At 35.6% G+C, this 17,131-nt stretch overlaps 1 protein-coding gene across 2 annotated transcripts; it reads left to right on the top strand.

The window, feature by feature from the left end:
* The first annotated feature begins 506 nt into the window (after window positions 1-506).
* LOC109112871 (phosphatidate phosphatase LPIN1-like) lies at window positions 507-16,834 on the top strand. 2 transcript variants are annotated; one of them, XM_042746685.1, is made up of 20 exons: window positions 507-753; window positions 7,138-7,338; window positions 7,419-7,514; window positions 8,346-8,545; window positions 8,889-8,975; window positions 9,148-9,259; window positions 9,386-9,629; window positions 9,720-9,813; window positions 10,244-10,389; window positions 10,517-10,610; window positions 10,704-10,773; window positions 11,435-11,527; window positions 11,647-11,702; window positions 11,784-11,919; window positions 12,576-12,724; window positions 12,800-12,886; window positions 12,969-13,121; window positions 13,473-13,587; window positions 13,760-13,863; window positions 14,918-16,834. In XM_042746685.1, exons 1-20 carry the CDS (start codon window positions 661-663, stop codon window positions 15,072-15,074), a joined length of 2,487 nt encoding a protein of 828 aa, XP_042602619.1. In that variant the 5' UTR covers window positions 507-660; the 3' UTR covers window positions 15,075-16,834. The 2 variants fall into 2 exon arrangements, with proteins under 2 accessions (XP_042602619.1, XP_018981305.1); XM_019125760.2 differs by lacking the exon at window positions 507-753 and adding an exon at window positions 4,467-4,846.
* Window positions 16,835-17,131: the final 297 nt, after the last annotated feature.

Genomic DNA, 17,131 nt, shown 5'->3' with positions numbered 1-17,131 from the left:
AATAAATAACATTCTGAATAACAATAGAAATAAACATACTTAATATTATGTATTTTTATTTTTTAGTAGGTTTATTATTTATATTATCAGTTTTATTATTTATTTATTTATTTATTTATTTATTAAAGTAATTTTCAAATTTCTGACCTTGATTTTGAATGTTTTTCAAAGTAATTTCTGACCTTCTAGGTCTATAATTTTATTAAGCTTAATTTAAAAAAATACATGGAAAAAATCTGACATTTAAATTGATACTTTAGAAAAAATGTAATAAAAATATTATAAACATAACAACTTATAAACATAAAAAACTTTAAGTTTCCACTTGTCTTTTCTTTCTGAAATGTATTTTATTATTATTTTTGTGTGTCTTTGAATGGTTAATTTAATTTATGTGTGTGTTTGGACTGTGAACTTGAGGGTCTCACATGAACTTGGTCCTCTCACATTACCACAAACACACAGTATACTCCAGTGTAGCAGGTAAATATAGAAAGACTCTGTCTCTGCCTCTCATAAACATGCTGAAACACAGATCTGCTCTCTGATCATCTGCAGTTATTTCTAACTTCTGTGAATTTCTTCTGCGACATTTGCATATTGAAACCGCTGCATTAAATTTAAACTGGTTCTGAGAAGATCGTGACCATAACAGCTGCCATGCAGGGAGAGGATGAGAGGGATGAGAATGAAACTGGAAGTGACCTGAAACTTCAGAGTGGAGAAGAAGCCATCAACTCCAGCTGGTCTTGGGTAACCTGCTGTCTTTGTTTTGTTTTGGTGTTTATAGCACCAGTTCAAAGTCTGGACACACCTACTAAGAGTAAAGTAAAAAAATAACACAAATAATAGTATATGAATTATGTAGTGACCAAAAAAGTTAAAGAAGTCAAAAACATATCTCATATTTGAGCTATTTCAGAAGTTTTCACCTTCTGAATTTTGCTGCCCAGATCTCTTATCTCTTAATAAATAAAACAAAAAATAAACGTTACAAAAAACTATATATATATATATATATATAATAACTAAATTACTAAAACTTTATCTAAAATCAATATGAAAACAGAAATATATATATATATATATATATATATATATATATATATATATATAACTTTATCTAAAATAATATAAAAATAAAAAAAAAAACAAATAAAAAAAATAAAAAAACTTTATCTAAAATCAATATGAAAACAGAAAATATAAAAATAGTAATAATTAATAAAACTACCAATAAAACAAGAATCGGATCTCAGTAATACTAAAATAACATTGCACCACTGCTCCAACTCATGCATTAAAAATAATTAATTAAAACCTTTTTTTTCTAAATATATATATATACATATTAACAAAAACCCACCAATTCACTATCTCAACAAATTAGAATACTTCATAAGACCAAAAAAAAAAAAAAAAAAACATTTTTAGTGAATTGTTGGCCTTCTGGAAAGTATGTTCATTTACTGTACATGTACTCAATACTTGGTAGGGGCTCCTTTTACTTTAATTACTGCCTCAATTCAGCGTGGCATGGAGGTGATTAGTTTGTGGCACTGCTGAGGTGGTATGGAAGCCCAGGTTTCTTTGACAGTGGCCTTCAGATCATCTGCATTTTTTGGTCTCTTGTTTCTCATTTTCCTCTTGACAATACCCAATAGATTCTCTCTGGGGTTCAGGTCTGGTGAGTTTGCTGGCCAGTCAAGCACACCAACACCATGGTCATTTAACCAACTTTTGGTGCTTTTGGTAGTGTGGGCAGGTGCCAAATCCTGCTGGAAAATGAAATCAGCATATTCAAAAAGCTGGTCAGCAGAAGGAAGCATGGAGTGCTCCAAAATTTCTTGGTAAACAGGTGCAGTGACTGTGGTTTTCAAAAAACTCAATGGACCAACACCAGCAGATGACATTGCACCCAAATCATCACAGACTGTGGAAACTTAACACTGGACTACAAGCAACTTGAGCTATGAGCTTCTCCACCCTTCCTCCAGACTCTAGGACCTTGATTTCCAAATGAAATACTTGCTCTCATCTGAAAAGAGGACTTTGGACCACTGGGCAACAGTCCAGTTCTTCTTCTCCTTAGCCCAGGTAAGACACCTCTGACGTTGTCTGTGCTTCAGGAGTGGCTTAACAAGAAGAATAAGACAACTGTAGCCAAATTCCTTGACACATCTGTGTGTGGTGGCTCTTGATGTCTTGACCCCAGCCTCAGTCCATTCCTTGTGAAGTTCACTCAAACTCTTGAATCGGTTTTGCTTGACAATCCTCATAAGGCTGCAGTTCTCTCGATTGGTTGTGCATCTTTTTCTTCCACACTTTTTCCTTCCACTCAGCTTTCTGTTAACATGCTTGGATACAGCACTCTGTGAACAGCCAGCTTCTTTGGTAATGAATGTTTGTGGCTTACCCTCCTTGTGAAGGGTGTCAATGATTGTCTTCTGGACAACTGTCCGATCAGCAGTCTTCCCCATGATTGTGTAGCCTAGTGAACCAAACTGAGAGACTCAGGAAACCTTTGCAGATGTTTTGAGTTGATTAGCTGACTGGCATGTCACCATATTCTAATTTGTTGAGATAAATGTGAGCCAAAATCATCACAATTAAAAGAACCAAAGACTTAAACTACTTCAGTCTATGTGCATTGAATTTATTTAATACACAAGTTTCAAAATTTGATTAAAATTAACCAAAAAAAATAACTTTTCCACAACATTCTAATTTATTAATATGCAACTATACATATATTACATGAAAGTTTTTAATTATATCTCCAATTTAGTGTGTGTGTGTGTGTGTGTGTGTGTGTGTGTGTGTGTGTGTGTGTGTGTGTGTGTGTTTTATGAATGTAAGACTGCTCTGATTTAAGTCCTTAATTTAGGCCTTAAATTGTGGAACATTCAGACATTTTAAAACATTTTTAAGACCCATAGAAATCCTGTATAAGCAGATTAATAAGACAGACAGTCTGGGCTGCTTTACCCATCAGACTGTGGGCTAGTAAAGCACAAACACGTGAGTGAAGTGACTCAAAACCACAGGAAACCAATCTATTGTTTCCTCTTTCTCTCTCTTTCTGTCTGCTGTTCCTCTCAACACTGATGCACGAGAGGATCACAGCACTTTTGTTCACATGCAAATCTCTGATCTGTCTGGTGCACAGAAATAGTTTTGGGGGACTTTGTATGATTTTTGTAACTTTGTGTTTAATCATAATATCATATTTTTGGCCTGTTTGACTGAGTATTATTTACATTATTAGGCCTATTGCAGAACTTCATTGACAGAATATAAGAAAAGGAAGAGTTCAAAAGATTTCAAATGCTAAATAGCAAATAGAATTGTGCAGACAGTAGAATCCCAGATAAAAGGTTATAAAATCGTTGTCGGAACATTGTTTTGAAATGTTTCTAAAATGTTGAAATGTCTAGTTTTCTTATGATTATAACTACATGATTGGAACGTTAGGTTATTTAAAGTTTACAAAACCCTTTTTTTTTTAAGTAGCTACACCATCATAAGGTTGTTATGATGTTATATGGTAAATTTTCTTATGTAATGTTATGAGAACATATTCATTATTAATAATGTTATAAGAACATTCCACAAACATCTTTAAGAACATTTTGTCCTAAAGGTCTAACACTTTGACTATATGTGACCCTGTACCACAAAACCTGTCATAAGGATAAATGTTTTTTTTTTGTTTCTTTTTTTGTGGAAAATCTGGAATCAGAAAGTGCAAAAAAAAAAAAAAAACAAAATACTGAGAAAATCATAAGCAATGCATATTACTAATCAAAAATTACGTTTTGATATATTTACGGTAGGACATTTGCAAAATATCTTCATGGAACATGATCTTCACTTAATATCCTAATGATTTTTGGCATTAAAAAAAAAAATTTTTTTTGACCTATACAATGTATTTTTTATTTTTTTTTTGCTATTGCTACAAATATACCTGTGCTACTTATGACTGCTTTTGTGCTCCAGGGTCACATATAATGTTTAAAAAACATTAGTGAAAGTTGTGAGAATGTTCCCTGTCAGCTGGAAAGAATATAGTTCATAAATTATTAATACACAACTTAAAAAATATATTTTATGTTTCAATATAGCTACTGAAAGTCTAATAAACATTTAAGTACATCATTTAGTATCTACCCTATTTTCTTTAAAAACCCTTCTCATCATTCCAGAAAGAACTAACTTTATTATTTTTTAGTTTATTAGTTCAAATTGCCTATGTTTTTATTCTTTCGACATGCGGAATGCTAAAAACAGCAGACAGCGAACGTCAGTGAAAGCGGCTCAATGATTGGACAAGAGGATCACCTTACAAAAGCCACTAGGAACGATGAGAGCTGCGCGCTGATTGGTCAGAACAATCACCTCACAGCCGCCACTATGTGTCACGAAAGCTGCGCGCTGATTGGACAGCAGGATCACCTCACAGCTGTCACTCAAAGCGGTACCTGCAAAGCTGAGTTAAAACAAACTATTAGCGCCCGCCCACAACTTATCGGCTCTGTTTCGCTTCTTCTGGCAGCCGGATGATCGCAGATATTCCTATACTGAATACGGTCTATTAAAACGAGGGATTCTGTTTTAAATTTAAAGGCGTGAATGAAAATGAAAGTGACCCAACGAGAAGAAAGGAAGAAGTCATTTTTACCGATTGGCTGATCGGCATCTTTACGCAGCAGGGTTCTTTTTTTGGTGTCGTGACGTCACTCAGAATATGACAGCGAGAATATGAATGTATGAATGTTACAGTGTTTCTCCTTCACTCCTCTGAAAACACGATGAGCTGAACGGGGCTTTACTAACGTTACAGGTGAGACAGACTTTATGTATGAACATAATGCTGTGTATGTAAACCACTACAGCAAGCTGTTAATGTGGGATGTGAAATGAAATTGTGAATATGACGTTGATATTCTTACGTGACGTCTGTAAACATTGTTTTGGCATTCACCCTGATTACACAACTATACATAATATAATAAGAGCTGCTGATGAGTCAGTATTTTCCTTCACACTTTCAAAGCTGCTATTTTATCACTCTTATAATGTTGATGATTCATGTTAGTCCTGATTCACAAGACTTCTTCTTTTAAAGGCTGAAATTATTAAATATCAGTGTCGAATATACATTCATCAACAACGAGCTATAACGTAACTGAATAATAACATTTTAAGACAGATCAATAATACTATAATATAAAATATGTAGTATTAACTAATACATCAGAATAAATAAATACATTATTTACTAAATTATAATGGGCTACTTTATATTTGTATTAATTTATTATTATAATAAATGTTAATAAATAAATATTATTAATATGTTATAATGTATGTTATAGTATATATATCATAATATAATTTAATAAATGTAATTATTGAATACAAATAACTGCTTTCTGCTGCTAAAAATATGTTCTGACAGATTGTACTTTCTTCTTTGGAACTAAACATCTCTCTCTCTCTCTCTTTCTCTCTGCTTTCCTTGTCCTTTTTGCATGTGAAGGACTGTTTTGAATAATGTGACTAATTCTCGGTCTATGGATCATTTTTGCATTCACTTCACCTAAAGCTTAAAGCTTCAGTGAGAGACGGATGGCTTTGTAGTCCTCCTCTTTGGATATTTCTGGATTCATCTGTTCTCTTAACTCAGTTAGCTTGTCTGGGGCTGACATTATTCATTTATGGAGGAATATGACACCAGGAGGAGTACAGCAGTGATAATCTCACACGAGCACACACTGACATTGTGTATCTAAGTACAGAACAGATTCTGAAATCTGATTCTGTGGTGTTTGACAGACAGATGGTCTTTAATAAAACATCTGTAAACATGTACATTATGGTCAGATCACTGACCTTTGTGATCATCTGAGGAGTGAATGTTCCATATCTTCCAGACAGTATTCGATAAAAGCATCATGTCTGTTTGATCAAGTGCAGGAGTAACTGGTGACAGAATTCCTGCTGGCTTGACCTTCTCCAGAGGTTATGACAGAAAATCAATCATTCATTTCTGCTTGTGAGGGTATCAGATTGACAGAGTGGTGTGCAGAGTAAAAAATCAACTGGATTGCAATTCTAAAAATGCATGTATTATCATAAATTAGTATTTGATGTTGTTCATTATATACTATGATGTTTATTATACTACAATGTGAAATGTGTCATTTCTGCACCACTAGTAGTAAATGTAACTGGAAAAATAACTAGATTTTTACATTTTCTGAAGGAAATATAAGTAATGCCCTTTCAAAGTTTTGCAAGTGTCTTTTAGAGCATTGCTATGTGGTTGATTTAGGATGTTTTGGGTGGTTGTGTGCTAGTTCATGTCAAAAACATCCACCATCTGGTTTCTGTGATATGCTGGTCTCTCAGGTACCGTAATCAATGTATGTCTGAAAGAAATAGTTCATGTTAAAATGAAAATGTACTCACCCTCAGGCCATCCATGTTTTAGATGAGTTTGTTTCTTCATAGGAACAGATTTGGAGAAATTAATTAACCAGTGGATCCTCTGCAGTGAATGGGTGCCGTCAGAAAGAATTAGAATCCAAACAGCTGATAAAAAAAACATCACAATAATCCACAAGTAACCAAAAAACGAGTCCTCTATCCATAATATTGCTTTCTCCAGTGAAAAAGTAATCTCATCTGAATTAAGAGAGAAATCTGCACAGATCAAACACCAGTTCTAAATAAATATGTTGGTGGATTTTGATGTGAGAGGACAACGGGAGATGGCCTTTTTCACTGGAGGAAGTGTTATTATGGATTATGGACGCGTATTTGTTATTGTGATGTTTTTATCAGCTGTTTGGACTCTCATTCTGACGGCACCCATTCACTGCAGAGGATCCATTGGAGAGCAAGTGATATAAATACTAAATGACTCAAAATCTGTTCCCATGAAGAAAGAAACTCATCTACACCTTTGATGACCTGAGGATTTTAACATTTTAAACAAATGTTTATATTTGGGTGAACTGTTCCTTTAATAAAAGAAAATGGCACACTCTATTCCATAGAGTTCATACTGACCATACGCCACAATGTACAGGATCAATAATTGACGTCTCTTCTCCTCTCTCCATTTAGACTCAGACCATGAATTACGTGGGTCAGTTGGCGGGGCAGGTGTTCGTGCAGGTGAAGGAGCTCTACAGAGGTCTGAATCCCGCCACGCTGTCCGGCTGCATCGATGTCATCGTTGTCCGGCAGCCGGATGGAGCTCTGATCTGCTCTCCATTTCATGTTCGCTTCGGAAAGATGGGTGTTCTGAGATCACGAGAGAAAGTGGTGAGTGGTACATTTAAGGTAACAGTGATATGACTTGATATTAAACGTACTGACTTCTCTTCTCTCTCTCTTTCAATTAGGTGGACATTGAGATCAATGGGGAACCTGTGGATTTACACATGAAGTTGGGCGAGAACGGAGAAGCTTTCTTTGTCAAGGAGACAGAAGACGATCAGGTGCATCCATGCAAGCCCTTATATTTGCTCGGCAGTCACCAATATTAATGCTAGTTTCCTTTCCAAAACTGTGGTCACACTAAACTTGTGCTCCATTAACATCTATTCATATTAAGCCAAAAACACCACAAGCTCAAGTTTGGTGACCTCTGAACGAAAGATATTTGACCAGTAGAGGATCTAAATATAAGAGATCTCTCGATTACATAAATGTAAAGCTGCAAGGAAGTCTGAAGTAATTTCACATGCTCAAAGCCGATCTTAATCCAGCTTTCTAGAACAGAGCAGCATTCTGGAACACAGCAGGATACTTTCAGAATTTAGAATGTTTTCCAAGTATTCAAAGTTCTAAAATTCAAAAAATAACTGCCATATTCTTGAACAGTACAGTGATTTTAGAACAAAGCTTATCTGTAGAATAAAACGCCGTTTTATAACAGAATAGAAGCTTTCTGAATGGGATCATATTTAAAGTGACTCAAGAAGTAAATACAGGAAGTGGGCCAAGACATCTGTGAATTTAACCTTCTTTGCGAAGAGAAGAAAAAAGAAAGAAGATGTTTACAAGAGTCAGCCTTTGTGGTTCTGAGATCAGCTGAGTGAACATCCTCTTTTTAATTCCCACAGTCTTATTTTCCTCATTTCATCTGTTTTTTTTTTTTTTTTTTTGTTAACACTGTAGCTTATTACACTGCACTTTACATTTACACAATACAGTTATGTGACTCATTCATCCAGAGCCCAAAAAATGGTCTTACTAATGTCTGTTAATAGCACACTGTGTTTACAGTACAGTCTCATGTTAACTTTTCTCTTTGTGATTCCTTACAGGAAGTGGTTCCATCTTACCTGGCCACATCTCCCATTCCTTCCGACGGGGGGCTTCTGATGGGCTCCAGCGGTGAGAATGGAATAATGAAGAAGAGGAGGAAGAGGAGAAGGAAGTTAAGAATGGAGGATGTGAAGAGGGAGGAGAGCGTGGAGTTCTCAGAGGAAGAACTGTTCAACAGCGAGCAGCCTGATCAGAACAGGTCAGCTGACCCTTACCATAATAAAATACTCTAATATCATCCTAATAATCAGCATATTAGAATGATTTCTAAAGGATCATGTGGCACTTAAAACTGGAGTAATGATGCTGAAAATTCAGCTGTTCATCACAAAAGTACATTGCTATTCAAATGTATTCCAATAGAAAATATATTTCACAATATAACTGTTTTTACTGTATTTTTGATCGAATAAATGCAGCCTTAAAGACTTATTTTCAAAAAAAAATATTCTAAACTTTTGACCAGCAGTAAATAATTTATAATTTTTTTTTTCTATATTGCTCAACATGGTATCTTCCTGTGTGTGTTTCTATGTATGTAGAGATCTGATGAATGGAGGTTCATCCACTGGAAACAAACAAATCACAATTCATGCTCGTTCAGATGGAGAGTGGAGTCCTGTTCACAGGTAGTTTGCCATTACTATTTATGGTTTTTTTTCTGCTGATGATAAAACTATTGGCAAATAATCTCTGTCAGTGCTTTCTCTCTGATATTTGAGCTTTATTAGCATAGTATTGATGAGTTTTGCATATGAAATTCTAGTTTGTGCAATAAAGGAACCTGTTTTTTCTTTTCAGTCCTGATGTGTCTCGTCCCTGCACCCCTAAAAGTGACTCTGAGCTGCTTAAAGATCAGCAGGAGGATTCGGCCATGTTGTGGTCCTGGGGGGAGTTACCGCAAGCCGCCAAGGTCAGAATTAAACCAACTCACTGACACATTCACCCAATTAACAGCAACTATAACATCCATGTGATCTGAAATATGCCTCATATAATACACTCATACTTACTCCATAACAAAATGATATATTTACAGCCGTCGTTTCTGTCATCCAAACCAAACGTCCTGCCTGCGTGCCCACTGTCAATCCCGGTCTCTGACAACACACATTTCAGAGTCATCCCTGACACGGCTGTCCACGGCCACGACAGAAACAGGACATTACATTCTGACGGCCAATCAAACAGAGCGGCTTGCGTGATGTCAGCGGTGGAGGAGGGAGGAGCAAATACTGGACCCCGCCCACAAAATAAGACTGATTCTCCTTCTAAAAGAAAAGGTTATTAGTAAATGAGTTGTTTTTTGGTTAAAAAATTGGCTTGTTTATGTGTATTTCATAATTCATGAAGATTAATGTTCTCTCATGCAGATAAGAAAAGCCGCCACCTGGGTTCTGACGGCGTGTATTTGGACGATCTTAAAGATCTGGAGCCAGAAGTGGCAGCACTTTACTTCCCTAAAAGGTGCGTTATCACCTTACACCTATGCTTTTGTATTTGACTCATTAGGTTTTATGGCTCATATAGTATGATATAGTGAAAATATGGAGCTCATAAGTGATGAGGAAAAAACACCTCAGTTTTATTCAGAGGCACAAACTGAGCAAATATTTACTATTTAGTGCACACGCTGATATTTATATGACCAAAATTTAAGATGAAATTCTGACTGTAATGGAAATCAGTGAGATTTTACTTCAGTTCAGTAAGTGTTCATTTTAAAATATGACTAATAATATAAGAGTTATTCTTGTACTGAGTTTTTAAAAATCAGTAAAAAAAATTACAGCAAAGACATGTATCACAACCTGAAGTTGGAATGTTTCCTTGCTAAAAAAATATATAGGAAAAGGTGGATAGCAACAATAAAAGATGATATTTTGTGTTTTCTCAGTGGTTCGAACGGCGTTCACAGTGTGACTGTGTCTCCTCAGTCCATGTGCAGCTCGGGAGCCGACAGCGGCGTGGACAGTTACGACCTGCCCTCTATGGCCATCTCTCTGTGTGGAGGACTCACAGAAAACAGAGAGATCACTAAAGGTGCACAGACCCAATCAGCACCGCTCATTAATCATGTACAGCAGGACTACGAGCTTGAAATGCATTCGTTAAGCATTCCCTGTTTCTGCATCATTATCCATTTCCTGTCTCGCTCTTTATCATTCAGAACATTTCCAGCAGAAGTCTGTGTCATTTCAGCAGTTTGCTGATAATCCATCCATCATTGATGACCCTAATCTGGTGGTGAAGATCAGCTCTAAGTGAGGGTCATCATGTTACTGTTATCGATTCTCATCTCATTTGTCTCGGACTGAAATAACAGCTGCTATATTTGTTTCCTGTTCTCTGCGCAGGTTTTATAACTGGAGCACCGCTGCTCCTATTATGTTGGCTATGCAAGCCTTCCAGAAACCATTGCCTAAGGTACACACACACTCTTGTACATTAGTGTTTTCATTTTCATTTCATTTCACTGATTCATTTGAGTTACTTAGTCGTTCTCCCAAAAGTCAGTTTTGTAATGAAATAAATATTTAATACTAGTATTGGTATACTTTTGATTCAGTAATATAAATGAGTGTTTTTAGTATTTATCAGATATATGATTTCTGAAGGATCATGTGACACTGAAGACTGGAGTAATGATGCTAAAAAATTCTGCTTTGCATCACAGGAATAAATTATATTTCATAATAAATTAAAATAGAAAAAACAAATTGTAATAATAGTTAATAATTTTGCTTATTTTTGATCAAATAAATGTAGTCTTGGTAAACAAACATGAGACATTTGTAGTTTGACACATATATATGTAAGATGATTCACAGTAACGCTGTGATCAAGTTTACCCATCTGTTTTCTTGTCCTGTGTGTGTGTGTATGTGTGTGTGTTTTAGTTTGCAAGGCTCAGTCATGTGTCGCCTGCTTCATTTCTTTTCTTCCTCAGTTCATTGCAGTAGTTTCTATCAATCCTCTTCCCTGCATGAGAGTCCAGCATTCGTTTGATTCTTGTGGCTTTGGTTTGTTTTTTTTTTGAGAGATTTTTAGTTGTTGAACATAACGCCTGTGCGCATGTCCCTCACAGGCCACCGTAGAGAGACTTATGAAGGAGAAGATGCCCAGAAACCGAGGAAGATGGTGGTTTTCATGGCGAGGAAGAACAAACAGCACCAAACCGGTACTCGGATACATATTTCTCATCACTTTGGGCTTTGATTCAGATGGTCCACTGGGTGTAGACTTAAGGTTTGGTGACTTTCTGTGAAGTCCTGAAGTGTACGTCCTTTGTGTTTGCAGGATTCAGTCTCCGGTGGTTCAGCATGCCCTGCAGGAGACCAGACCATCAAGAACAGGTTCAGATCTGATGGAATGATTTCATCTGGAATATTACAGTCTGTAAGCATTCATATGCCTGAACGAACACTTGTTTACAGGCGCACAGACGAATCCTCCTCCAGCGATGAAGACTTAACTGCCAAACAAACCCCTGTCCCTGTTCACACAGACCCTGCCCCTGCAGGAGGGGGCGTGTCCTATCAGAAAACACTCCGCCTCTCTTCAGAACAGCTCGTAAGTATATTGAACTTAATTAATTTTTATTTATTTATTAACAAAAACTTGACCCTCTAACACTTGCACTCTCTATTCTATTCCTATTCTACTATCTTATTATTGAAAAAATGAAAACAAAAAATAAAAACAATTAGTGTTCTTTATCCTTTTTCTATTAGTTTTTGTTTTATTTATAAAAAATGACCCTAGCATTCTCTGTTTGTTTTCTATTCTATCTACTTGTTTTTGTTCATTATACAAAAACGTATAAAAAAAATTAAATATTCTACATATTATTGCTCTTTTGTTGGTTTTGTTTGCTTCCATTGTCCTCATTTGTAAGTCGCTTTGGATAAAAGCATCTGCTAAATGACTAAATGTAATGAAAATAATTAAATTATTTTTGATTTAACTTTATAATTAACAAATTTAATGCCACACTAAATACTACATGAAAAAACAATTTATTTGAGCCCAAAACAGTAACGAACAGTGCCATTTAGCTAAATATTTCACTACAAAACAGAACCCTGGAATTCCATGCAAAACTTGAATCGCTGAATCATTCAAATGAATCAGTTCACTAGAATGATTCAAACATTTCAAAACCACATTTGAGAAGAGGCCTTGTCAGAAGCATGTGTATTGTGTCTCTGATTGTTTGTCTGCTGTAGGTCAGTCTGCAGCTGAAGGACGGTCCTAATGACGTGATGTTCAGTGTGACGACTCAGTATCAGGGCACGTGTCGCTGCGAGGGAACCATCTACCTGTGGAACTGGGATGATAAAATCATCATATCAGACATCGATGGCACAATCACCAGGTATATAATCGCGAACATAATCTTAACCTTCCACAATAACTGATCTGGTCACATAACGGTGATGTCGTTTCGCAGGTCAGATAAGCTGGGGCACATTCTGCCCACTCTGGGTAAAGACTGGACCCATCAGGGCATCGCAAGCCTGTATCACAACATCAGCCAGTAAGAGCCCACAGACGCTTTCTCTGATGCTCTGATACGTCAGCAGGATGAAGAGGGAAATGCATCTGTGTGTGTTTCACAGGAACGGGTATAAGTTTCTGTACTGCTCGGCGAGAGCGATCGGCATGGCTGACATGACACGGGGTTACCTGCACTGGGTCAATGAGAGAGGAAACATGTTACCACAGGGACCCGTTTTACTGAGTCCCAGCAGCCTGCTATCAGCACTGCACAGGTGATGAAAAAAGGGTTGCCAAATATAATCACAATAAAGTGGCAAGTGACTCATTGAATTAAATGTGAAGTTCTGAAGTAGAAAAACTGAAATAGCATGTAGTAATCTGTTTTCAACTTCAAAAAATATTTTTTACTGTGCACACTCACACACACTGGTTTGATTCACTATATGGACTTCTGTTGATTTTATATCAAGCCGAATTCTATTCTAACTCTGCAGACCCTTTCAAATAAAGGACCCACTGCATAACAACTTTAAGTGACATTAGAACGTGTCAGAAATGTTGGTACTAGAGAATATAGCAAAAACACACACACACACTCACACACACTCTCTCTGTGTTTCCAGGGAGGTGATTGAGAAGAGGCCGGAGAAGTTTAAGGTGGCGTGTTTGACAGATATTAAGAATCTGTTCCTCCCAAACACTGAGCCCTTCTACGCAGCGTTTGGGAACAGAGGCACCGTGAGTGAACACAGAGACAATGAGACTGCAAGAAATGCAATAAAATATCGGTTATCGTATTATATCATAACTTGTCAGTCAAAATGCTTTGCATACCTAATTAAGATGCCTGCAGTGTAGATTATCTGTGTGATGTGTAGTTTTGTAATCTCTCTGTCTGTTGTGTCTGCAGGACGTGTTCTCCTATAAGGAGGTGGGAGTTCCTTTAAACAGAATCTTCACTGTCAATCCTAAAGGAGAACTGATCCAGGAGCATGCCAAGACCAACATCTCATCGTGAGTTTAACTATTGACCGGTGTTAGCGAAGCACCTTTGTAAGTAGTTTGTAGTTTGTCATGTTACAAGCTACTCATTACTTCAAGTAGTTCAACTACACACAAGTTACATTTATGAACAAAATAGCTGTTCATTTTGTTTGTAAGCTACTACTGTATACTGTATACTAAGCACTAAGACTCCTAGACTTTTTTTTATCAGCCGAAACTCTTAGACATAAAATATTTACTTGAAATACTCCTTAGATTTTAAGTTAATATTTAAATCATATAATGACACACTGGCATATTCACGGTTCTCTGATGATATTCATATGACATGCCAGAAAACATAAAATATTTCATATTTGTTTTTTTTCCTATTGTATTTATTTTAAAAATATAGTTTAAATTAATTTATATACTACTGTTGTAAATTACAATTGCACTGCAAAGTAAAAAAAATCATATTTGATAATAATTATAACAATCATTTTATTTGACACTACAAATTACAATACCAGTGTCTGTTCATTTTCATTTAAAATTCAAACCCTCAAACTTTTCAAAACCTCAACATTTCAATTCCTTTTAACATTTTAAACCCTCGCGCTTTCATTTTGGAGGAACGCTAATAAAATGCTGTAAACTTCTTTTGTAAAAAGAAAAACATGAAATTATGTGCTTGTAAATAAAGAAAATCTAGCACACACTGCATTGCCAGAAAATATAGAGACAGAAAATATAGAGAAAATTTTTTTTTTCTTTTTTGGTTCATTTAAAGCATCCAGAAAATTAATTCACTAAGTGCCTGTTTACACTTGACATATTTAGTTTTATTAGATCAAACTGTGGTGCTATTTCTTTGTTCATCAGCATACTTTTTTGGTCCAGACCAAAAGAACCAAACTACAAGTGTAAACATCTAATGCTTTATATGCAAAAATTACATTGTTTAGAAAAGAACTGAAAAAAGAACTATTTGCCTGCTACAGAAAAATAAAGTTAAGTCTGTTCTGTTACTACTTTTGTAGTTAGCACTGCTACTCACTGTGTGTTTGTAAAACCTGTGCAGGTATGTGCGTCTAGGTGAGGTGGTGGATCACGTCTTCCCGCTCCTGAAGCGCAGAGGTTCCTGTGATTTCCCCTGCAGTGACACCTTCAGCCAGTTCACCTTCTGGAGAGAACAGCTTCCCCTCGTGGACGGACAGATGGCGAACACCAGTCGCTGAACAGCTCACATAAACTGCACAGAATACAGAAAGACACAGGCTGAAAACCAAAACTGAACATACTGGAATCAGTGCAATTATATGAAAATCCCACACAAAATACATGTGTGGGTCTTGACCTCAGAAAAAAAAACTGCACTTTCTTTCAAAGAAGTCTTCACATGTCAGTCGTGATTTAGAGTATAGTGTTAGTAGATTTGTAAAAAAAAAAAATTAGCTCAGATGTTGGACATATTTTAAATTTTTCAGTTTTGCTTGTGGCGATCACAAGCTTTTGTGCTGAAAAGCATCTGTTAATATATTACTGTACTGCAAGAACAATCCATCACGTCAGGATAGTTACTGTCAAATTTCAACGAACCATTTGTATTTGTTAAAGTCAGACTGGATGAAACTGAATAATGTTACATATATCACATAATAGACTTTTTTCATATTTACAGGTTTCTCAGCAGCGGAAGTCGTCATAGTTAACGCGAGGGTATCACAAGTGTATTTTTTGTATTCCCATTTGCTAAAACAGCAAAAGAAAAACTCCACAATAGTGTTTTCACGACTTTCAAAAAAGGAAAAAATTGAGAGAGACTGATAACGGCAGTCAGAAGAGAGAACGATGTCAAATGTACCATCCCTCCCATAGATGCTGCATTAAAAACACCCGCGCATTAGCGTTAGCTATTTTTTTTGTAATTTAATGCAAAGGTGATATAATTCAAAGTGTAGTGTTACAAATGTACATCGATTTAAAAAAAAAAAATCAAAATATAAAAATATCTTTTTCGATGCTGATGACCGTTAAACACGTCATCACAGTCTTGTGAAAAGGGTCCATTTAAAATATCCAGGTCATATTTCACCATGATTTCAACCCAGAACAGTGTTGCCCAAGTCTGCGAGTTTAATCGACCACAATAACATGATATTTAGCCCCTAAAATGTGAATTTTACTAGGGGAACCCCACCAAAAACGTGTATTTTACCCCACCCAAATGCGATTTTTACCGGGGGATCCCCCTTGAAATGTAATTGGGCTAGTTTTGAGCATAGACTGTGGTTTTGAGTAGCAATTGGGAGGGTTTTGTTGTGAAAATCTGGCAACCCTGCCCCAGAATCAATATTTAACTAACTTTTTTTCGCGCAATGTGACAATCAAACCCTTTTAATCATTATTTCTATTGCAGTTAGCATAAATTAACTTTAAATTTGCATGAATACACTTTGTATTTTTTATGCAAAATATGACCAAGAAACTTCTTTTTTTGAGATTTACTCATTTATTCTCAGAGAAATTTTTATTGGAGTAGCCTAAGTAATATTTTTGTCTTGTCACATCATATCACAGCCATATTCTGATATTCCTGTCGTCATGTGTTTTTTTACCCAGCACTTTATGTTACTGAAGAAAAATGCACTATTATATTTTTTTTAAATGACTTGATAATCATAATCCCATTTGGTTTTATTCCATTTTAAAGAAGGTTTCAGTGGGTTTTAACGATTTACAGATTTAATATCTGAGACAGACTCAGTTAAAATATGCTAAATCTGTAGCATGATGTTGTTGATATAACTAGTTTTTTTGTTTGTTTTTTGCCTTGTTTGCCTTTTTATTGAAAATTATTTTCAGTTATTAGTTCCAAAGAAAGATTGTATTGATGGAGATGTTTGTATTTCTGATATTCTTTGAGTGAAAAAGCAGTAAATCAGATTCTCATGGGGAAATTCATCTGTTTTGCTTTTCAATAAAAAATAGCATCAAATATAGTGGCACTCTGATTTATTGCAGGGTTATCTCATTTATCCATAACTAGACAGTGGAAAATGTTTATCTTTTTTCAGGTGCTAAAATTCTTCGCCATATGAGAATGACTAAAAACGTAATCTATGATTTGCCAAAAGAAATTGGTTTGAAACTCACCAATAATAAAATAACTTACATTAATTCCAATTTTAATAAAAACATTTTTTTTTTTGTTCAAATATATTTATTGAACATTTTCCAACTTTAACAGAACACATGAATGTAAACCATAATCATTAAAAAAATCTGCAAAATA

The sequence above is a fragment of the Cyprinus carpio genome, chromosome B20 (genome assembly GCF_018340385.1).
Source record: "Cyprinus carpio isolate SPL01 chromosome B20, ASM1834038v1, whole genome shotgun sequence".
NCBI classification, from domain to species: domain Eukaryota; kingdom Metazoa; phylum Chordata; class Actinopteri; order Cypriniformes; family Cyprinidae; genus Cyprinus; species Cyprinus carpio.
The sequence above is the reverse complement of the archived record's forward strand: the minus strand, read 5'-3'. Positions and strand labels throughout refer to the sequence as shown.

Coding starts and splice junctions, on each gene's coding strand:
- LOC109112871 (XM_042746685.1), top strand. CDS start 661: ATGCAGGGAGAGGATGAGAGGGATGAGAATGAAACTGGAAGTGACCTG. Junction 8,546..8,888: donor GAGCAGCCTGATCAGAACAG/GTCAGCTGACCC, acceptor CTATGTATGTAG/AGATCTGATGAATGGAGGTT. Junction 13,864..14,917: donor GCCAAGACCAACATCTCATC/GTGAGTTTAACT, acceptor AAACCTGTGCAG/GTATGTGCGTCTAGGTGAGG.